This window comes from Elephas maximus, chromosome 11 (genome assembly GCF_024166365.1).
Source record: "Elephas maximus indicus isolate mEleMax1 chromosome 11, mEleMax1 primary haplotype, whole genome shotgun sequence".
Classification (NCBI taxonomy): Eukaryota; Metazoa; Chordata; class Mammalia; order Proboscidea; family Elephantidae; genus Elephas; species Elephas maximus.
In genome coordinates, this window is record NC_064829.1 from 11,933,980 (window position 1) to 11,957,469 (window position 23,490).

The window sequence follows — 23,490 nt, forward strand, 5'->3', positions numbered from 1 at the left end:
TAAAGGGCATCCAGATTGGCAAGGAAGAAAGAAAAGTATATATTTGCAGATGACATGGTCTTATACAAGAAAACCCTAAGGAATCCTCCAGAAAACTATTGAAAGTAATAGAAGAGTTCAGCAGAGTATCAGGATACGAGATAAACATACAAAAACCAGTTGGATTCCTCTACACCAACAAAAAGAACATCAAAGAGGAAATCATCAAATCAATGCCATTTACAGTGGACCCCAAGAAGATAAAATACTTAGGAATAAATCTTACCAGAGATGTAAAAGACCTATACATAGAAAACTACAAGACACTTCTGCAAGAAACCAAAAGAGACCTACATAAGTGGAAAAACGTACCTTGTTCATGGATAGGAAGACTCAACATTGTAAAAATGTCTGTTCTATCAAAAGCAATCTATAGATACAATGCAATTCCAATCCAAATTCCAACGACATTTAAATGAGATGGAGGAACAACTTACGTACTTTATATGGAAGGGAAAGAGGCCCCAGATAAGTAGAGCATTACTAAAGAAGAAGAACAAAGTGGGAGGCCTCACACTACCTGATTTTAGAATCTATTATACCACCGCAGTAGTCAAAACAGCCTGGTACTGGTACAACAACAGATACATAGACCAATGGAAGAGAATTGAGAATCCAGACATAAATCCATCCGCATATGAGCAGCTGGTATTTGACAAAGGCCCAAAGTCAGTTCAATGGGGAAAAGACAGTCTCTTTAACAAATGGTGCTGGCATAACCGGATATCCATTTGCAAAAAAAAATGAAACAAGAACCATACCTCACACCATGCACCAAAACGGGCTCAAAATGGATGAAAGACCTAAATATAAAATCTAAAACGATAAAGGTCATGGAAGAAAAAATAGGACCACACTAGGAGCCCTAATACATAGCATAAACAGTATATAATACATTACTAACCATGCAGAATAAAGCTAGATAACTGGGAGCTCTTAAAAATCACCTATGCTCATCCAAAGACTTCACTCAAAGAGTAAAAAGATTACCTACAGACTGGGAAACAGTTTTTAGCTATCACATTTCTGATCAATGTCTGATCTCTAAAATCTACATGATACTGCAAAAACTCAACTACAAAAATTTAAAAATGGGCAAAAGATATGAACAGATACTTCAGTAAAGAAGACATTTGGGTAGCTAACAGATACATGAGGAAATGCTCACGATCATTAGCCTTTAGAGACATGCAAATCAAAACTACAATGAGATTCCATCTCACTCCAACAAGGCTAGTATTGATCCAAAAAACACAAAATAATAAATGTTGGAGAGGTTGTGGAGAGACTGGAACACTTATACACTGCTGATGAGAATGTAAAATGGTACAACCACTTTGGAAACCAATTTGGCACTTCCTTAAAAAACTAGAAATAGAACTACCATAAGATCCTGCAGTCCCACTCCTTGGAATATATTGTAGAGAAATAAGAGCATTTACAGGAACAGATATATGCACACCCATGTTCGTTGCAACACTGTTTACAATAGCAAAAAGATGGAATCGATAAAGAACAATGATGAATCCATGAAACATTACATGGAGGAATCTGGAAGGCATTATGCTGAGTGAAATTAGTCAACTGCAAAAGGACAAATATTGTATAAGACCATTATATAAGAACTCAAGAAATAGTTTAAACAGAGAAGGGAATATTCTTTGATGGTTAAGGGGGGGGAGAGATGAAGGGAGGGAGAGGAGTTTTCACTAATTAGGTAGTAGATAAGAACTATTTTAGGTGAAAGGAAAGACAACACACAATACAGATGAGGCCAGCACAACTGGACTATACCAAAAGCAAAGAAGTTTCCTGAATAAATTGAATGCTTCGAAGGCTGGTGTAGCAGGGGCAGAGGTTTGGGGATCATGGTTTCAGGGGACATCTAAGTGAATTGGCATAATCAAATCTATTAAGAAAACATTCTGCATCCCACTTTGGAGAGTGGTGCCTGGGGTCTTAAATGCTAGCAAGCGGCCATCTAAGATGCATCAATTGGTCTCAACCCATTTGGACCAAATGAGAATGAAGAGTACCAAAGACACAAGGTAATTATGAGCCCAAGAGGTAGAAAGGGCCACATAAAGCAGAAACTACATTAGCCTGAGACCAGAAGAACTAGATGGTGCCAAGCTACAACTTATGACTGCCATGACAGGGAACACAACAGAGAACCCCTGAGGGAGCAGGAGAGCAGTGGGATGCAGACCCCAAATTCTCATAAAAAGACCAGACTTAATGGTCTGAATGAGACTAGAAGGACCCTGGAGGTCATGGTCCCCAGACCTTCTGTTAGCCCAAGACGGGAACCATTCCCAAAGCCAACTCTTCAGACAGGGCTTGGACTGGACTATGGGATAGACAATGATACTGGGGAAGAATGAACTTCTTGGATCAAGTAGACACATGAGACTATGTTGGCATCTCCTGTCTGAAGGGGAGATGAGAGGGTAGAGAGGGTCAGAAGCTGGCCGAATGGACACAAAAATAGAGAGTAGAGGGAAGGAGTGTACTCTCTCATTAGGGGGAGAGCAATTAGGAGTATATAGCAAGGTGTTTATAAATTTTTGTATGAGCGTCCGACTTGATTTGTAATCGTTCACCTAAAGCACAATAAAAATTTTAAAAAATCTCAGTGAACTTCTTTTGTAGAATTTGACAAGCTGATCGAATGTCATAATGAAATGCAAAATAATCAGAAAAACTAAAAATAATGTTTAAAAAGAAGAAAAGATGAAGCAATTGTACTACCTGACGTCAAAATTTATTATAAAGCTTCAATAATCAAGTAGTGAGGTATGTTGTCAAAATCTAGGCAAACAGATCAGTGGAACAGAACAGAGAATTCAAAAATAGACTTATAATTATGAATCAAATGATGTGGAAAGGTGTAAAGATACAAAGGCAGTTCTGTAAAGACAGGATAGTTTTTCAGTATATTGTGTTGGAATAATTGATTATATACATCCCCCCCCCAAATTTTTTTTGATTCATGATCTTACACCAGATACAAAAGTTAACTCAAAAGGAATCATATACCTAAATTTGAAATGTAAAATTTTAAATTATGTTTTCTTGGAGAAAATCTTTGTAACCTTAGGTATCTGAGAACATATAAGGATATAAGGAACTCTCAAAACTCAGTAATAAGAAAAAAATAGGCAAAAGATTTGAATAGACACTTAGCAAAAAAGATATACAGGTGTCACATAACAACATTAAAAGATCCTCAATATCAGTAGTCATCAGCAAAATGCAGATTAAAGCCATAATGAGGTACTACCACACTCTCATTAGAATGACTTAAAAAAAAAAAAAAACTGCCCATGTCAAATGTTGGTGAAGCTGTAGAGCAACTGGAACTCTTACATGCTGATGGGAGGAATGTAAAATGCTACAACCACTTTGGAAAACAGTTTGATAGAGTCATGAAATATTCATCTATCATATGATCTGGAAATCCACTCTTAGGTGTTTACCCAAAAGAAACCCAAGCATATTTCCATACAAAGCCTTGGCCATAAACGCTTATGTCAACTTTATATGTAATAGTCAATAACTGGAAAAACAAGTGCCTGTCAAAAGGTGAATGGGTAAACAGATTTTGGCACATACACACAATGAAATAATTCTCAGCAATAAAAAAAGAAATGGTCTGTTGATAACTTGCAACAACATGGATGAATCATGAAATAATTATACTAAGTGAAAAGACCAGACCAAAAAAAGAGTATACACTCTGTGGTTCCACTTACAGAAAATTCTAGAAAATGCAAACAGATTTGTGGTGACTGAATGCAGATCAGTGATTTCCTGGAGTAGGGAAGAGAGACAGGAAGGATTATAGAGGGGCACAAGAAAGCTTTTAGGAGTGAAGGAAATTTTTGAGTTATGAATATATTCTTTATCTTGGCCATATTGATGGTTTTGACATAGGTCAAAACTTAACAAATTGTACACCTTAAATTTGTGCCATAATGCCAATTATACCTAAATATAGCAGTTAAAAGAAAGGAACTCACTCACTGTTTTTAAAACCTATATTTATATATTTGTTTTTTCCCCTGAGTTTCATTTGACAGTATAGGAAAGGACAGAAAGAAAGCAAAAAGTCATTAAAAAGACAGAAAAGAAAGAAAAGACCAAAATGGATATCAGAACAGGCTCTGAAACATGCTCTTGAACATAGAGTAGTTAAAGTGAAAGAAAGAAATGATGAAGTAAAAGAGCTGAACAGAATATTTCAAAGGGCGACTGGAGAAGACAAAGTATTATGATGAAATGTGCAAAGACCTGGAGTTAGAAAAACAAAAGGGAAGAACACGCTCAGCATTTCTCAAGCTGAAAGAATTAAAAAAAAGTCAGGCTTCAAGTTGCAATACTAAAGGATTCTAGGGGGAAAATATTAAATAATGCAAGAAGCATCAAAAGAAGATGAAAGGAATACATAGTCACTGTACCAAAAAGAATTGTTCCAAGTTCAGCCATTTCAGGATGTAGCATGTTGATCAAGAACCGATGGTACTGAAGAAGTCCGAGCTGCATTGAAAGCATTGGCAAAAAACAAGGCTCCAGGAATTGACAGAATGCCTACTGAGATGTTTCAATAAATGGATGCAGCACTGGAGGTGCTCACTCGTCTATGCCAAGAAATTTGGAAAACAGCTGCCTGGCCAACTGACTGAAAGAGATCCATATTTGGACCCATTCCGAAGAAAGGTGATCCAAAATGTGGAAATTATCAAACAGTATCATCAGTATCACACACAAGTAAAATTTTGCTGAAGATCATTCCAGAGCAGTTGCAGCAGTACAGGTAACTGCCAGAAATTCAAGCCAAATTCAGAAGAGGGCATGAAACGAGGAATATCATTGCTAATGGTAGATGGATCTTGGCTGAAACCAGAGTAAACCAGAAAGACTTTTACCTGTATTTAATTGACTATGCAAAGGCATTCGAGACGGTGTGGATCATAACAAATTATGAGTAACATTGTGAAGAATGGGAACTCCAGAACACTTAATTGTGCTCATGATTAGCCTGTACATAGACCAAAAAGCAGTTGTTCCAACAAATCAAGGGGATACCACATGGTTTAAAGTCAAGGAAGATGTGCATCAGGGTTGTATCCTTTCATCATACCTATTCAGTCTGTATGCTGAGCAAATAACCGGAGAAACTGGACTATATGAAGAAGAACGCAGCATAAGGATTGGGGGAAGACTTATTAACAACCTGTGACACACAGATGACACAACCTTGCTTGCTGAGGACTCGAAGTGCTTACTGATGAAAATCAAAGACTACAGCCTTCAGTATGTATTACACCTCAACATAGAGAAAACAGAAACTCTCACAACTGGACCAATAATGAACACCATGTTAAATGGAGAAAAAATTGAAGTTGTCAAGGATTTCATTTTACTTGGATCCACAACCGATGCCCATGGAAGCTGCAGTCAAGAAATCAGAGGCACATTGCATTGGACGAACCTGCTGCCAAGATGTCACTTTAAGGACTGAGTTGCACCCAACCCAAGCCGTGGCATTTTCATCTGCCTCGTATGCATGCGAAAGCTGGACAAAGAATAAGGAAGACTGAAGAAGAATTGATGCTTTTGAATTATGGTGCTGACAAAGAATATTGAATATACCGTGGATTGCCAGAAGAATGAACAAATCTGCTTTGGAAGAAGTACAGCCAGAGTGCGGCATGGAAGCGAGGATAGTGAGACTTGATCTCGCATCCTTTGGACATGTTATCAGGAGGGATCAGTCCCGGAGAAGGACATCATGCTTGGTAAAGTAGAGGGTCAGTGAAAAAGAGGAAGACGCTCAATGAAATGGGTTGACACAGTGGCTGCAACAATGGGCTGAAGTATAACGATTGTGAGAATGGCACAGGACTGGGCAGTGTTCCATTCTATTGTACATAGGGTCACTATGAGTTGAAACTGACTCGATGGCATCTAACGACAACACAGCACTTCCGGAACTATGCTAGGCAATTTATATATGTTAGTTAATTTTTATAATAGCCTTCATTTTAAAGAAGAAAACTAGGTATGTTTTTCTTCCATTAGTATGAGGAAACTAGACTCAATGAATACATTAGTTGGCTAGGAGCATATTCACTAGTTTATGAAGAGTATTAATTTGCTATTTTTTCTTTTTAATACTTCATGAATTTTTATTAAGCTAAGAAATAGGCTTTCCCCTGATTTCCCAGACGTGAGACCATCTGTTCATACAGTTAGCCATGAGACTTTAAAATGTCTCTCCCTAAGACAATGTCAGTGGAAGAAAATAATCCAATCATCTAAGCATTGTTTTTACAAACAGATACTTGTTGACATTATTTGCAATTGCCTCATATGCATGCAAAAGCTGGACAATGAATAAGGAAGACAGAAGAAAATTGATGCCTTTGAATTAGGGTGTTGGAATAAATATTGAATATACCATGGACTGCCAGAAGAACAAATAAATTTGTCTTGGAAGAAGTACAGCGAGAGGATGCTCCTTAGAAGCGAGGATGGCAAGACTTTGCCTCACATACTTTGGATGTGTTTCCAGGGGGATCAGCCCCTGGAGAAGGACATCATGCTTGGTAAAGTAGAGGGTCAGCGAAAAAGAGGAAGATCCTCAATGAGATGGATTGACACGGTGGCTGCAACAATGGGCTCAAGAATAGCAACAATTGTGAGGATGGCCCAGGACTGGGCAATGTTTCATTCTCTTGTACATAGGGTTGCAATGAGCCAGAACCAACTGGAAGGTATCTAACAACAACAACACTCGTTGACATTAACCTCTTATCCCCCTGAAATCACCATTCCATGTATGTTGGTATTCGGGTAAAAGGTTGGCACTACCGAGGGAAGTCAATAAGTTTTGGCAAGATGTGAGCATCTTCAGAACTCTGAAATGGATTTCACGCATGGAAGCAAAACAGAAAGAATGACTAACATATCACCAGTGCTGCTCTTCATTGTAGATAAAAGCACTATTTGGGGGAACTTCTCCTATCAAAAAGTAAATGAATAAAATAAGTAGCCAGTAAAATAGACCAAAGAGTCAAGGAGTTCAGTTGTCAACAGCAGCCACCACCAAGCTACTAAACTACTGGTAGGTGTTCTGTACAGTCCTACCCTGGAGTTTCATGAGTTTAGTGCTAGTGGAGCTCTGTGACTCAAACTTCAAAGACTAAACAACTAGGAACTTTTCCATGCACAAATGCACAGAGACAAAGCTGGTGTTATGGATTGAACTGTGTCCCTCAAAATATGTGTAGTAAATCCTAACTACTATACTTGTGCTAACAATCCCATTTGGGAATGGATTTTCCTTCTTGTATTAATGAGACAGTGCCAGTATAGGGTGTATTTTAAGTCAATTTCTTTAGAAATATAAAAGAGCATATTAACCAAGGAAGCAAAGAAGCACAAATAGAGGGAAAGATACATGCCACATGGGATCACCAAGGAACCTAGGAATAGAAGCTGAAAAGAGACAAGGACCTTGCCCCAGAGTGGACAGAGGGCCTTCCCCTACAGCCATAGCCCTGAATTCAGACTTCTAGCCTCCTAAACTGTGAGAAAATCAATTTCTGTTTATTAAAGCCACCCACTTGTGGTATTTCTGTTACAGCAGCACTAGATTACAGAGGAAACTTTCTAAGGACCATGAGTGAGAGCTCTCGTTGTTGACTGTGCAGAGTCCCAGAGGCACCCAGGAAGGCCAGGTCTCATGGTGAGACTCAAGCAGCCCTGGTGTAGGAAAATGGAGTCAGTTGAGCTCCCCACCTCCCCTCCAATCAGGTCCTCCAGACACACAGTCATGGCTTCTTCTCAGATCTTGTGAACTAAAGAATACCTATTTTCAGTTTAAAACAAACATAACTTCTTGTAATAACAAAATCAAAATTTAATAAGACATTTAAATCTAAAATACAACAAAGAGTAGTACGTTGCTTGTGTAAAGACCTGTAAGTATTGCTCATAATTTTGATCATGGGGAAGATTATCCTACAGTCTTGGCAAGTCAAAAGTCTTGTTTTTATTTGTGTGTGTGTGTGCACGCGCGCTCGCATACTGATGAGATTTAAGACTCTTACATTTGCAGAATGCTGCATTTATCCAAAGTTAAAAATGGTTCTAGAGCTCATCATTCTTTCCAAATGTGTTCTAAATTTTCCTAGTGTGAAATTTAGTTCTACTAAGTTCTTACTCAAACTTATTCTGTATTCATGAACTGTACAGCAGTATGGGTCTACTTACTGACTATTCCTTCTTCCATTGTTGAGGACATCACTTGAAAAAAGGAAGTTTAGATCATGGAGTCATACATTTTCAGAGCTAGGGAGAATTTTCAAATAGCGATGCCAGTGTCTTGAAAAAGAGTGACTTTTTCAAGGTCCCATAGCTTGTAACCAGAACTGGAACCAAATTGCAGGTGTTTTAAAGTTAGTCCATTACCTGTTTTTATAGATGTATAGCAAAAAAATTGGAGTCCACTTCTCAGAATTCTTTCTCTACATATCCAATTTATGGATCCTTTTAAGTAAAAAAGTGTATCTTGGTTCTTTCTTTCATGAGCTTTAATTCAGACATTCTTTTGTCAACATGCTGTGAGATAGTATTTACTAGTCAATGCACCTAAAAGTAATTTAATTATGGCCTAAGCAACTGAATAATGAATACAGTAGGACATTGGAGACACCATTCACAGGAAAGTTTTTTTTTTTTTTTTTTTAGATCTTCTTACCCCATCTTTTACCTCTGAAGTGATCCAGTGTATATAGAGAATTCCTTAAAATAGGCTTGAAGTGCCGGGGGCTGGGGGGGGGGGCTTCTTTTTTAAATCCTAAGCTGATGTCATTTTGTACCAGGAAGAGTCCGTTCCTTCACTTGTCTGTATTTTCACATTTTAGGAAATTCAGCCAGAATCTGGTTGCTCAGCTTTGGTATTTTGTGAAATGTGTTTACTTCGGATTATCTGCCTACCAAATCCGTTGTGGCTACCCAACACGAGTGCTTGGAAACTTCCTCACAAAGAGCTACAATTATGTCAACCTCTTCTTGTTTCAAGGGTGAGTTTACTCTACATTGTAACCATCACTTACAAAGATGAGACTGGCAATTGAGAGACGTTTTTTTTCCTACCTGGGAGGATGGGAAGAGGAGGAGTGCTGAGATAGAGCGATTGGTAACTCTCGCGGGGTTTGGCAAGAGAATAGCTATGCCTCTTTAAGCACATTTCTATGTACCGTTGCCTCACATTGGCCAGGACATTGTTCCAGAACCATCCACATGGGTTAATATTCTATTTTATTATCCTGTATAATTGCTGTGATACTACTGTAGAACAAAAAACAGGGATGCATGAGTTAAGCATTAATATACTTCTGTGCACAACGGACAGAATACTTGGAATCTGGACGATTCCAAAATACCTGGCCAGCTTGGTGTCAAGTAAATTCATTCACTGCAGAGGGGAGTTTAGCCCATGTAATATCAAATGGAATGAGATATGGCTTGCTTGTTCCTGATAGTGTATATTAGTTAGCCACTCAAAAGAGGCCTATTGGTTCTCCCATATGATTTAGTGGCAGTATCTTCTCTCCCTTCCCTGGGAGGGGATGCCACGGTATGAAAGGTGTGGTTGCACGTGGCCCCACTGTCCCCTTCATGGCGCTTGGCCTGGGAATAAGGAGCTCAGCACAGAGAGAGCCCTCAGATGTTGAGCAGTGTTTCACATACCATTGTCCTATGTCCAGGCTGACATCTTTTTCAGGGATTGGTCTATTGTTCGTTCAACAGATCTGAGGTATAATTTCTGGGAGGTAACCTAAACCAGTGTGAGGAGGCTCAGATTAGGCCAGGTTTTCGAGCCTGGGAGAATCTCTGTGACAGTTAAGAAAAAGGAACATTCCCCCAGACCCCAGAGGAGCTAGGCCAAGCCATTCAAAACTGAAATACAAGTGGTCCAGCCAGAGCCACGTCAGTCTTAGCAAGCCCATTGCTGCTGGACCTACCACTCAGGACCGAGGACATTCCTGCCACAGCTGACTTCTCTTGTTTGCCCTCTTCTTTTACTAACCACATCTATAATTTTCACTAACTCATTCCACAACAAAAGTACAACTCTACGATGTGAATAATTTTTAATAATCCTATGCTCAATAGATTCTCATAGCACACACAAATAAATGTGAAAAAAAAGCTGGTTCATCTCAAAATGTATTTGAAGGGGAAATCCCAGTTTGTTAAGACCATTGGTGGGGGGGGCGAGGGGGAAGGAATGTAAAACACTAATCCATACACTGGACTTGTAATGAACAGCAGTTGTTTTCCAAGTATGCTTTTACTGTAAGAATCATCTAGAGAATTTTTCATAAGTCATGAGGGCTAAAATAACCCCAACAGACAGGAGCTTCTGAGTTGATAAGGGTGGTGGGGCCATCCCTCAGTTGTCTCTGTAATATGATATGATTCCTGTCAGGTTCCGCCTTGTTCCATTTTTGACTGAGTTGAGAGCTGTGATGGACTGGGTATGGACAGACACGACCCTGAGCCTTTCCAGCTGGATTTGTGTGGAGGACATTTATGCTCACATATTTATCCTGAAGTGTTGGCGAGAATCGGAAAAAGTAAGAAACCAGTAAAAGTGCCTATATCCCTATTTATTTCTCTTTGATACAGGCTAGTTATAAAATTAATGTGAAGTTCTGCAAGTTTTTTGGCGAAATACATGGCGGGGGGGGCAAAAACAACTAGGCCCTGTAAATGTCCCATTGATTATCAATTCAACTAGAGTAGGGAATTTTAGACTCACTGCAATATCATCCAGATGTTTTCTTTTGGCGACTGTATGTTGTAGTTCTCTTAGGAAAAAGTAATGATATGTTGCTGTATAACCCAACAATTCTTAAGCGGCTATGTGAGAGCAAGATGGAATGTGGTTTGGTGAGAAAAGTGGGGTCAGGTGGCCTAGATTCATGCTCACTCTCTGAGTCACACTTCATGAAGGACAAATAATTTAACCTCTTTGTACAAAGGAAATTGAAGTGTAAACATTTTCTTATTCTGTTAGGTTGAATGTTAAGGTTTAAATATGGGCAGAACTGCCATTATTTAATGGATTTTTCGAAAGTTGAATATATGGAATAGGAGCCTGATGCATAACCACAATAGAAATACCCAACAAATATTAGCCAACGTAGTATGAAGTGTCTTTATTCTCATCTCAATACTACCCAAGTTGGAAAAGTCCCCTATAATCCACAGAATTTGGAGTGTTTTCTGCAGATTCCCCTGGTAACTTCAGCTCCACAGTTAGGGGACCCATTGTGTTGTGGCCTTAGTGTTTATGGGGTTTGTGGGAGTGAAGTGGATGGGGGCTTGCATTAGACTTAAAAGCATATTGGCTTATCCAGACTTCTAAAGGATCCACGAACTGGTGGACTTGGAGCAGGAAAGTGGATATGATGACAGAGTATGGGAGCTACTCTACCAAAGGGGCATTGAAGACAGCAATCAGAATGATAAAGGAAATCATGACATGTGAGGAAAAGTAGGAAGAACTGAGAATTGTTTGGTCTGAAGGGGAGAAAAATGGAGGAAGGAAGAAATAATAGCTATTTTCAACTATTTGAAATGTTGACAAATAGAAGAGAAATTAGAAACAATTTGCGAGACTCAAGAAAACTGAGTTAAGACAAATAGGTGAAAGCTCCCATAGGTATCGATGGAATATAAAGAACTTTCTACCAATCAAAGCTACTCCATCTCAGACTTGGCTGCCTTGGGAGATGGTCACCAAGAGATGTGCAGGTACATGGAGGATCACACAGAGAAAAATTCACATTGTGAAACATCTGGCTAGAAGGTGCTAGGTCTCCTTTCAGCTTCCAGAGTCACCTATTCAGCAAGTGTTGTATCATTAACCTATTGCCACTAACAAACCACTTAGATGAAAGAAACTTAATAGTTTAAAAGAACCACTGTCTTATTTGCTCACAGCTCAGTGGGTTGGCAGTTCAGGCTGGGCTCCACTGGACACCTCTGCTGCTGCTTCTATCTGGGTCACTGCTGCGGCTGCAGTGCTCAGCGGCCCAGCCAGGGCTGGATGTTGTTGGACGGTCTCACCCAAGTGTCCAGCCCTTGGCTGGGCCTCTTTCTCCGTAAGTGTGGTCACGCTCAAGGAGGCTGCTTTCAATCGTGGTAACACATCCAAAGGAAGGGAGAAGGAAAGTTCAAAGACCCCTCACCACTACATTCACCCCATTCTGTCAGTCAAAGCAAATCAAAAGCCCAGCCTAGACTGAAGAGAATGGAGAGCTTGGTTGAGGAGTAGCAGTCATGTTGCAGAGGGTCATGCCTATGGGAATGTGAGAAATTTGAAGCTTTTTTTTTTTTTTTGCAATATACCATAAATATTTACTAAGCAACTCTTATGTGCTTGGAGCTCTGCTGAACATGGGAGATAGACTAGTGATCCAAACATACAATGTTCTCCACTTTCATGGAACTGACAGTCCATTGGGAGAAAGATAATAATAAAGTGATCACACAAATACATGCAATATTTGAGAATGCATTGACAGGGACACATGATACTCTGAGAGCAGTGGACAAATCTATGCCAGATAGCTTATCTCCTCCCTAACTTGGATTAAGTCATCTGCAGAGAGTAAGAGGGAGAGATGGCATTAGAGGGACAAAAGCCCGACCACGGGGCCCTGGCAGCCTGACTATTAGATAGCATTTCACCAGGATATAAGACAGGATCCTATATGGGGGTATATCTCAATCAGAGCAGACCCACAGAATGACTATGCCCAGTGTGGCTGTGCCAGTGGATACAGGGCCACCCTTCAGATGAGAAGCCGGGGCTACCCTGCTCATAGGCTTATAGGTACCTTCCAATGCCTTTGCACCAACAGGTGACAGCATTCTTAATATGATCAATGAGGCCATCATGCCATTGTCCTTCTTCCTTATGAAAGACATGGTGGTTCTGACCTAGAAAACCAGGCATTTCTGCCAAAAAAAGACTTGCAATAACCTCTTTTTAAAATTAAGAAATAAAAAATGCCTCATTTTAATGTATTGCCTCTGCTTAAATATATTTCAAAAAAATCAGCCATTGAAAACCCTATGGAGCACAGTTTTACTCTGACACATATGGGGTCACCATGATTTGGGGTTGTCTTGATGGCAACTGGTTCTACTTAAATATATACTTCTATTTTATGTTAAAGGACAGTTCTACTCTGTCCTATAGGGTCTCTATGAGTCGGAATCGGCTTGACAGCATTGGGTTCAGTTCAGTTATTTCGTGTTAAACTGATAGCTGTCTCAGAATATTAGCCTTTTAAATCACTCATGGTAACACTTCTTGAGAAATTTAGGTAAGTGGGAGGTAAGTCTTAAAGGAGTCTAAAGAAATCTGACACTAGTTATTACTGCACTCAGTCTGTCACTGGGGCATTGCTAGAGACAGTCACTTGTCTGGTATGCGGCTGATTAGTATCTCTTTCGTTAAAGTAACTTTTCTCAAGGATTATTCCATATCAAACTTAATATGAATATACATTATAACGCAAGAGCAATTTCCTGAAAGGCAAAATGTTGGCATGAGCTTACATAATGCAGGCCACTCACTTGAATCAATGCTTTACAATGATTTCCACCCAGCCGCTTCCCAAAGTACCTTGGGAAGCTCACTGGAAATGTAGCACAGCAGGAATGGGCAAGGAGGCTTATGGTAAAGGCTGACTTATTTAGGAAGCATGAGGGAGTAGCACAGGATAAGAGGTGGACAATCACTTTGAAAAGTGAAGGACAAACAGTCTGTTTTACTGATGGGTTGGAAATTGTCTGCCCTGTTGTCCCTGAGAAATTCACGAAGGAGTGAGGGAGATGATGGAGGGCGTGGAGGAGGGGTGCTAGAAACCCTCCAATGAGAGTTTCAGAGAGGCCCATGCGTTCCTGCACAAGGCAGAGCAACCAGAAAGTCTTTTGGAAGAGCTTCGATAAATCTCTTCAACTCACAGAAGTCTTCATTGTTTAATGCTGTTGGCAGTGGGATGAGAGAAGATTGTTACATTTGCTGCAGTGAAAACTGATAAAGTAGTAAAACTATATACGTGTATGCATATGTATGTTTCCTTTCAAAATAAAAAATTATATTCAACAGTATCAAATTCCAGTGCACAGATATCAAAATACACTGCCACCATCTGACATTGGTACACCTTTTCTAGTGCCGAATCATGTAGAAGATTGTCTTTGCCTGTACTGAATGACTGATGCTGTCCATGTCGGCTCAAGTCCATCATCCAGTCAAGCCTCCACTCCCATGTTCCCAGTACTGTCTTTGGCAATCACTGATTGTCAAAACTTTTAAAGCCCTTGTGGCAGAGCCCCTTAAGGTCTTCAAGGACATCCCCACTGACTCCCATACCTCTCTCTAGGTCTGTAACCCATATCTCAGTGCCTACAGGTGGGACTGGAATTACTCTTCCTTACCTTAACCTAATGAAGTGACCTTATCACTTGTAGGGAGGGTAAGACCCAGGATAAATCATGCTGTCAGGCTAGAAAGTAGGGACTACGATCAGGGTATACATGTAACTCTGAAAGGAAAAGAGGTCACCAAGGAGCAACATTTAGTCAAGGGATATGCAGATATATCTTACCAGTTTTAATACCAGAGAGCTGAGCCTGATCCTGCCTTCCAAAGGCCTCTAAGCACACTGCTTAGTGGGTCCTTAATGGACATGTACTAAAGTGAACAGAAGTGATTCCAGCCCTTCCAGTCCTTGGTTCTCTTCAGAGCACGTCCCTCGCTGTGACACAGCACTCCCCACACCCACTGATATACAGCACCCAAGCAAGGGCCTCTGCTGACGCAGTGGATAAGCCAATATATAAAGCTTATTTTAGGACTTGAATGATATTGTCTTTGACAGTGTGTATCATGAATGGCATTAAAAATACGTTTTGCCACCATCCAAGGTGGGAAAGTCAGCTGAAATGCACAGATATTGAATATTTAAGAATCTAAAGTAAAACGGAAACCCTGGTGGCATAGTGGCTAAGTGCTATAGCTGTTAACCAAGGGGTCGGCAGTTCAAATCCACCAGGCACTCCTTGGAAACTCTATGGGGCAGTTCTACTCTGTCATATGGGGTTGCTATGGGTCAGAATCGGCTCGATGGCGACAGGGTAAAGTAAAACGTTTCTTCTTCTGAATGAGCTCTTAAAACCAGAAGGGTTATTCAACAGAATACTTGATCCATTGGTCATAGGTTCATTGCCAACAAACTCCAGAAAGCAATTTTGAGAGAAAAAGCTGGTAAGGTAGTGCTGGCCTCACTGTGGTAACACCTTCAAGGTGTAGTGAGCTCATTAAAGATCACAGAGCACTTTCCCTTCACCACCAACCTTCATCCCAAGTTTGGGATAGGGTTGCCATCCCTGTTCCATAGCAAGCAGAGTAGAATCAGAGTACACGTGAGCCCCCAGACTCCTTGTGAAGAGCATCTGCCCCCTCCCCACCTGTCACTCACCCGTGAACATTTTGCATGCTCTTTTCAGAGGTACCCTCAGCCCCGGGGACAGAAAAAGAAGAAGGTGGTGAAGTACGGCATGGGTGGCATGATCATCGTCCTACTGATTTGTATTGTATGGTTTCCTCTTCTCTTCATGTCCTTGATCAAATCTGTTGCTGGAGTGATCAACCAGCCCCTGGACGTCTCTGTCACAATCACCCTGGGAGGATATCAGGTAATGCATGAGGGGAAGTTCATCCTGGGCTCAGCCTGGGTGTGGTTGCTCTCCGTGTCACCTACCTACTCAGTACTGTGATGAAAACCTCCTGCGGAAGGCTTAGTTATGTTTTGCATACCCAATTTTTCTATCCAAATTTGGACTGTTCAGCAAATTTGTGACATCTGAAATAGGGTGCAGAAGATGACGAAAGCATAGTTCTGTTCTGGTTTTGGGTACAAGAATAATCACTTCAAAAAGAGATCTCCTACACCAGTTTCCACCAGGGTGATGAGCCCAGCATGCAGAGGAGCCCCCAGGAATACTGATAACACCGTGTACCTCTGTTTTCCAGCCTATTTTCACCATGAGTGCCCAACAAAGCCAGCTGAAAGTTATGGACCAGCTAAAGTTTAATAAATTTTTGCATACTTTTTCTAAGGACACAGTAAGTAAATGCACACAGTAGCTCTCTACTGAAGACTTTCTATTTAGATGACTGGTTGTCGTATTATTTTATACTTTGCCATGGGTTGTGGTGGGGGAAGGAGGACTTTTGAGCATTTACCAGCCATAGGCAGCAGGTTCCTGGCCACTGGCCAATTTGATAATCTATGAAGTTATATCTATATTATTGGAGATGTGTTGATCATCATAATTTTCATCCAGAACATTTTAACATTTTAACTCAAAAGATATTGAGTCCTTTGACCAATAGGCCTACTGTGGGAATCTATCCTAAGGAAGTAATTCAGTACATGGGAAAGCTATATGTAGGTACTTTGTATTAAGGTATTCTCTGCGTTAGTGAAAACTGGAAACAACTTGAAAGTTCAACAAATAGGAACTGGTTAAGTAAAATATGGTGGCTGTCATCAATGAGGGCCATGGCACTGGCTGCCCTAGAGTGGTCATAGTGGGAGAAGACAGAACATCCACTTTTTGTTTTATTTAGATGCTATGATGTGTAAATATTTTCCAAACGACTTCTTTTGTAAGAAAAAGTAATCATAAAAAATACTACAAATGAGGTGACAATGTTTTAAGATAAAGCATCTTAATGTTCTGGTAGTAGAATTATGGGTGATGTTGTTTTCTCTACATTCCAAACTATTAATGGTATGATAACAGTACCTTCATAATTAGAATTTGTCTTATAATACTTCTCTATTTAGAAAAAGCGATCAGATGCTTTTGTCTTTTGTAAAATTACCAGCCTATAGTACACATTGTTGAAATTAACCCTGAAGATTAGCAGCTATTAAGTCAGGGCCAGGATGTCCCAGTGGATTAAATTTTGTTTTTCTCTTGAGAGGAATGTTCCCAAATAGTTGAGAAATTTCCTTCTTAGTGGGGAGGGAAAATGATCCTAAATTGTCTGCATTTTCTTTGTTGTTCACTTGGTATGATTGAGAAGTTTACTTGGTGGTGGCAGTACCCACAGTGGGATGGGGCCATGTGACTGGAGCTGCCCTTACCTGTGGGGAGGGAGCCAAAGTTGGTGCAACAGAACACTGATGACAGTCGGTCATGCAGTGTTTCCTTACATAGGGAGAACTCTCTAAACAGTCAAAGTGTGGACTAATTGCTTTCTCTACCCAGCATCATGTGCGTGATCTATTTATGCATGGGTATTTGTGCCCATACAGGGTGCTATGCAATTTCTAGAAAATTATGAAAAAGAAGACATAACTGTAGCAGAACTCGAAGGAAACTCAAATTCTTTGTGGACCATCAGCCCTCCCAGTAAGCAGAAAATGATACACGAACTCATGGACCCCAATAGTAGCTTCTCTGTTGTGTTTTCGTGGAGTATTCAGAGGTAGTTACTGTATTTCCATGTAATTTCTCCCTTTCCCCAACCTGCATTTGTGGTGGGAGGGTGGAGGGATATAAAGAGATAAAAATTAGATTAATGTGGATCTTAGTTCTTCATTATAACCATGGAAGCTTTCTTTCTATGTTAAAGTTGACATTTTTTGTTTATTAAATGATAAGTTTCCCAGTAATCACTTACAAAAATAAAAACTAAGAACTTCTTAGCGTTCCTTTCTTCTGTTAATTTCGGTTCTTAAAAAGAGACTGGCAATGAGTTCTATGGGCAAGAGAGGGAGAGAGTTAGAGAGAAGAGCAAGAAGGCCATGAGTCTGGGTCAATTGTAAGACTTCCCTGAAAGGTTCAAGTTTCAGCTTATGAATGAAGAACGTGCCGCTCGCACAGCCCAGCCTTTCCCTTGCATCCCTCCAACACTGAGGAAGCCTCAGCAGATCTGCTCCCCAAGCATCAGCGCAAGAGCAACGTGGTGGTACCTGAAGGGGAGCGCTCGTGCGGACTCCTCCTTCCCAGCAAACCCAAGCCCATGGCTGGCATGCAGCCACTACTTCCATCTTCTCTCATTTAGACAAAATCTGTCGTAGAAAAGTTCTCGCATCCAAGTTACATCCCAAAGCCCAGCATTTGGGGAAGCAGTTATGGGGGCCCCAGCACAATACACTAGTTGATTAGCTTAGTTGCTTTTATCACAGTCTTGTGAGTCTACATTGTAAAAAAAAACATCGTAAGCGAGTTTATTTGGGCAGTGAAGTAACAGGTTCATTTGGGTTCATGGCAGCAAACCCTTAGTTGCAATTAACGTTCTTCTGACAGGTGCAGAAGGCTTTCTAGAGTCTAGAGCAAACTCACAAGGAAACAGTGAAGAAATATTTTGAATGTGCTCTTCAGAATTTAAAGAACTCCTTATTTAATCTCATTTTTCTCCTTTAAACCTCCCAAATCCTGTCATACCATTCTGCATTAACTTGCCAAAAATTTACTTCCTAGCCTTTTCTTTGAAGAGCTACACACACAAAAAGTTAAAAAAAGTAAAAACCAACCTCTGATTGAACACTCATTTTTTTGTTGTTGTTGTAATTTTTTTTTTTTTTTGGTGAAAATATACACAGTAAAACCCACTCCCGTTCCACAGTTTGCAGAGATAATGATTAGTGACATTAGTTACATTCTTCACATTGTGTCAACATTCTCGTTATTTCTATTCTCTAGTTGTTTCATTTACTTAATCTCTCTGCCCCCCAGCCTTCTCATTTATGCTTTAAAATGTCTGTTAACTCTTTGGTCTTATATAGACTATTTTTCTTTTTTAAAGAAACTCAATATTCAAGGGTGACATTCTTTACTTTTTGGGCTTAACTTTAACGTAGTTAAAGGTGACTTCAGGAGATAGTTTCAATTTATGGTTTGAAGAGCAGCTCAGGGCCATAGTCTCAGCAATTCCTCCAGCCTCAATAGGACCAGTTAATCTGGATTCATTAAGAATTTGAAGGTCCGTTCCACATTTTTCTCCCTTTTTATCAGGATTATCTCTTGTGTTCCTGATTAGAATGTTCCGTACTGGAAGCCAGGCACCCTGTAGCTCTTCTGATCTCAAGGAAGAGGAGGCAGTGGTTCATGTGGACAATTAGTTCTATAGTCCAGTTCCTTCTCTGATTCTTAGATTTCATTCTTTCTTTTTTGTTCCAGATGAATAAAGACCAATAGTTGTATCTTAGGTGGCTGCTTATAAGCTTTTAAGATCTCAGACGCTACTTACTATACTGGGAGGTAGAACATAAACCCTTAAGAACTATGTTATGCCAATTGACTAGATTGTCCCATAAGATCATGGCCCTGGGCCCCCAAACCAAGAGAACTATTCCCATGAGATGACTGGTTATGTCTAATTAGTATCAGCATCTGTAGCCCCCTCCCCTTTTTTTGCTGTTGTTATTGTTGCAAAACCATACACAACCTAGCATTTGCCCATCATTCCTTTTCCCTGCGTGCAGCTTGTTGACATCGGTTACATCAGTCATGCTGTGCAAACTTCACCCATATCGGTGTCACATTTCCCATTTCTATAAATAAAAAGTGACTACTACCTAGGGAGTTCTTCTCCCTCTCCCTCCACCCCCCATAACCACTAAAGAACATTCTTTTCTGTATATTTACCTATTCATGTCATTTCATAAAAGTGAGAATGTACAATATTTGTTTTCTGTGACTGACTGATTTTGTTCAACATACTGTCCTCCAGGTTCATCCATGTTGTAAGATGTTTCAGGAACTCATTTTCCTTTATCACCAAGTAGCATTTTATTATATGTATGTACCACATTTTACTAATCCATTCATCCATTGATGGGCACTAAGATTGTTTCCATCTTTCTGCTATGGTGAATGGCGCTGCAGTGAACATAGGTGTGCATATGCCTGTTAATGTCACTTCTATCAGCCCCCTAGGGCACATACCTAGGAGTGGAATTGCTGGGTCATATGGCAGCTCTACCTCTAGTTTTTTTGAGGAACCGCCAGACTGTTTTCCACAATGGCTGCACCATTTTGAATTCCCACTAGCAATGGATGAGGGTTCCAGTTTCTCCACATCCCCTCTGACACTTATTTTCCTTAAAAAAAAATCTTAGCCATCGTGGTATCTCATTTAGGTTTTGATTTGCATTTCTCTGATGGTTAATGATGTTGAGCATCTTTTCATATGTCTGTTGGCCATTTGAATATCCTCTTTGATAAAGTGTCTGTTTAACTCCTTTGCTCAGTTTCTGATTGGGTGGACGTTCTTTTTAAAACATGGATTTTATTACTGTCTTAGTCATTTAGTGCTGCTATAACAGAAATACCACAAGTGGATGGTTTTAACAAAGAGAAATTTATTTCCTCACAGTAAAGTAGGCTGACCATATTCAGAGTGTCAGCCCCAGGGGAAGGCTTTCTGTCTCTGTCAGCTCTGGAGGAAGGTCCTTGTCCTCAATCTTCCCCCGGTCAAGGAGCTTCTCAGGCGCAGGAACCCCAGTCCAAAGGACGTGTTCTGCTCCTGGTACTGCTTTCTTGGTGGTATGAGGTCCCCCTGTCTCTCTACTCACTTCTCTCTTTTATATCTCGAGAATGCCTCAAGACACAGTCCAATCTTGTAGGTTGAGTACTGCCTCACTAACACAGCTGCCACCCATCCACCCTCATTAACATCATAAAGACAGGATTTACAACATATAGGAGAATCACACAATACCAGGAATCATGGCCCAGACCAACTGATACACACATTTTGGGGGGACATAATTCAATCCATGACAATTACTCACCTGTAGATTAGCATCATTGTGTTAACATAATAGAGTATTTCTGACATTCATACTAGAGCCCCAAGCCCTGTCTCTATTCTTGTCAGCAACTCTGCCTGCTCACCTCCACCTTTGCCCTAATGGAGTCTGTGGTCTCCCTGGCTTTGTTAACTTGGGTGTCTAAGATGCTGGATATAGAGGTGAGGGGGACAGGAAATGTTGGGATGGATGATTATGGACCCAATGAAAAACGGTGACTAATAAAATTACGAACCAAGTGAGTTTTTGAACCTCTCTTCCAGACTTCTGAATGACCGCTGGCATTGATCTTCCCTTCTTTCTTTTTCTTTTTTTCTTCCACAGAAATATGAGTCTGGGTGCAAAAGCAGAAATAGCAACAGATAAGCTTTCTTTTCCTCTTAAAAATATCACTCGAGAGAACATAGCTAAAATGATAGCTGGCAACAACACAGAAAGCTCAAAAACACCAGTGTAAGTTTGTTTTTCCTGGTAATATGATATGAACAGGCATATGTAGCTGGTACAAAATAGCCATCTACAAATTCATATGTGCAAGAAATCCGGCTATCTCCATTCTTTTGGAACTCAACTGCATTTCTATTGGGAAGCCCCATTTTGTTAGATCAAAGAAACTTCATTTCAGGTTTTTGCTGCACTTTTTCTGGGGTCACACCTAAGTTCTGCATGAGGGCGACAGGAAGTAACTATATGGTACCATGGTTTAAGGAAATGGAGATAATCTATCCTTGCTAAGATGCTGTCCCGTGGACTTCTGCTGAACAACTCTTCCAGGTCCTCAGTCCTCTATCCACCCTGCAAGCCTCCAGGTTGGGCTCTCAGCCATTTGGATCTGGTTTTAGGGCACTCTGGAAATCACTGTGCTGATTCGAATGCCATAGGAGGTATGGGAGCCCTGGGAGGCTCCCTGGGTCATCTGTCCAGACACAGCATGTGGCCAACAGTGCTCTAACCTTAGGGCAGCACGAGCCCAGGGATGCCCATGATACCAGGGCATCCCTGGGCTCTTGCTGCCCTTAAGGGCTCTGCTAAAGGATGAGACACAGGGCTACACCAAAATGATCTAAGCTTTTTGTCATCCATGTCACCTGATCTTGGGTGCCCACTTCAACCACCCACCCTCAACGGAAGGAGGCAGGGCTCAGGATTTTTTTTTTTTTTATGGACGTACCAGTGTCTAAATTTTTCCTCTCCAACTCTCTCTGTTTGGGAGAAAAAACTATATCTCAAAATATTATCATGCCATATAACTACTCCATTTCAAACAAATCCAAGCTGTGATATTTACATTCTAATATGAGACCTAGTAAGAGAAAAAATGATATTGATCTAAAACTGCTAAACAAATATCCCAGATGTCCACCAGCCATTTCCCCAGTTTTGCCATTGTGTCTCCCCTGGGCTCATTTCAATGTATTGAATGTAAGAGCCACCACGATGGATCCCTTTGAAATGTTCCATGACTAAGATAAACCACCAAAAACCCACTGCCGTCAAGTCAATTCTGACTCATAGCGCTCTATAGGACAGAGTAGAACTGCCCCGTAGAGTTTCCAAGGAGCGCCTGTCAGATTTGAACTGCCAACCTCTTGGTTGGCAGCCGTAGCTCGTAACCACTACACCACCAGGGTTTCGAACAACTAAGATAGCCTTTATTAATTACCAAATTCATCACTCTATTCAGCAAAATTGGAAGGAAGGAGCTCTGGTGGCCCAATAGTTAAGCACTCGACTGTTAACAGAAAGGATGGCAATTCAAACCCACCCAGTGGCTCTGTGGGAGGAAGACTTGGCAACGTATTCCCATAAAGATTAGAGCCTAGAAAACCCTGTGGGGCAGTTCTACCCTGTCACATGGGGTCGCTATGAGTTGAAATATACTCAACGGCACCTAACAACAACAACAAAGTTGTAAAGGGCCCTTAAAGATCCTCAAATCCTCCCCCATTATTTCTCAGGTGAGACAGTAGGTCTAAAAAGGCATAAAGACTTGCTCAAGTTCACTTGGCTCCAAGGTGGCAGAGGTAGGGGGTGAGGACCAGTCAGCCCATGCTCCAGTCATCCCTCACTCTTCTCACTAGATCAGCTCATGCAGTCCACTGGGCTATATATGTTTTTTAAATCCTAAAAATTAAAATTAGAATAGTTATCAATGATTTAGATAAGAGTCTAAAGAAGAAAGGCAGACCTTTGGCTTCAGAGAAGGTCATAGTTGTGGAAAAACGTCTAAGGGAAGAACTTCTTAAGCTTTTAGTTAGCTTGTGTGCAGAGTTTGCATATATATCTGGATAAAGCTCATTGCTTGGTGAATTTGTTCAGCTTCAGAGAATTTTGATTATAATGGAAACTCATAAATTAAGATGTGGTGGTTCAGTAGTAGAATTCTCTCCTTCCACGTGGGAGACCCAGGTTCCATTCTCATCCAATGTGCCTCATGCACAGCCACCTCCCACGCATCAGAGGAGGCTTGCGTGTTGCTATGATGCTGAACACGTGTCATCAGAGCCTCCAGACTAAGACA

General features: G+C 40.6%; 1 protein-coding gene across 7 annotated transcripts in view; it reads left to right on the forward strand.

Annotated features, from left to right (window-relative positions):
- Positions 1 to 23,490, forward strand: part of PIEZO2 (piezo type mechanosensitive ion channel component 2) — a 664,674-nt gene that overhangs the window by 620,625 nt on the left and 20,559 nt on the right. For all 7 annotated transcript variants that reach the window (XM_049901181.1, XM_049901175.1, XM_049901174.1 and 4 more), the window contains 6 exons: positions 8,973 to 9,131; positions 10,544 to 10,691; positions 15,646 to 15,834; positions 16,172 to 16,264; positions 17,466 to 17,638; positions 21,294 to 21,422. In XM_049901181.1, the coding sequence (XP_049757138.1) occupies positions 8,973 to 9,131; positions 10,544 to 10,691; positions 15,646 to 15,834; positions 16,172 to 16,264; positions 17,466 to 17,638; positions 21,294 to 21,422 (891 nt within the window). The remainder of the gene's footprint in view (positions 1 to 8,972; positions 9,132 to 10,543; positions 10,692 to 15,645; positions 15,835 to 16,171; positions 16,265 to 17,465; positions 17,639 to 21,293; positions 21,423 to 23,490) is intronic.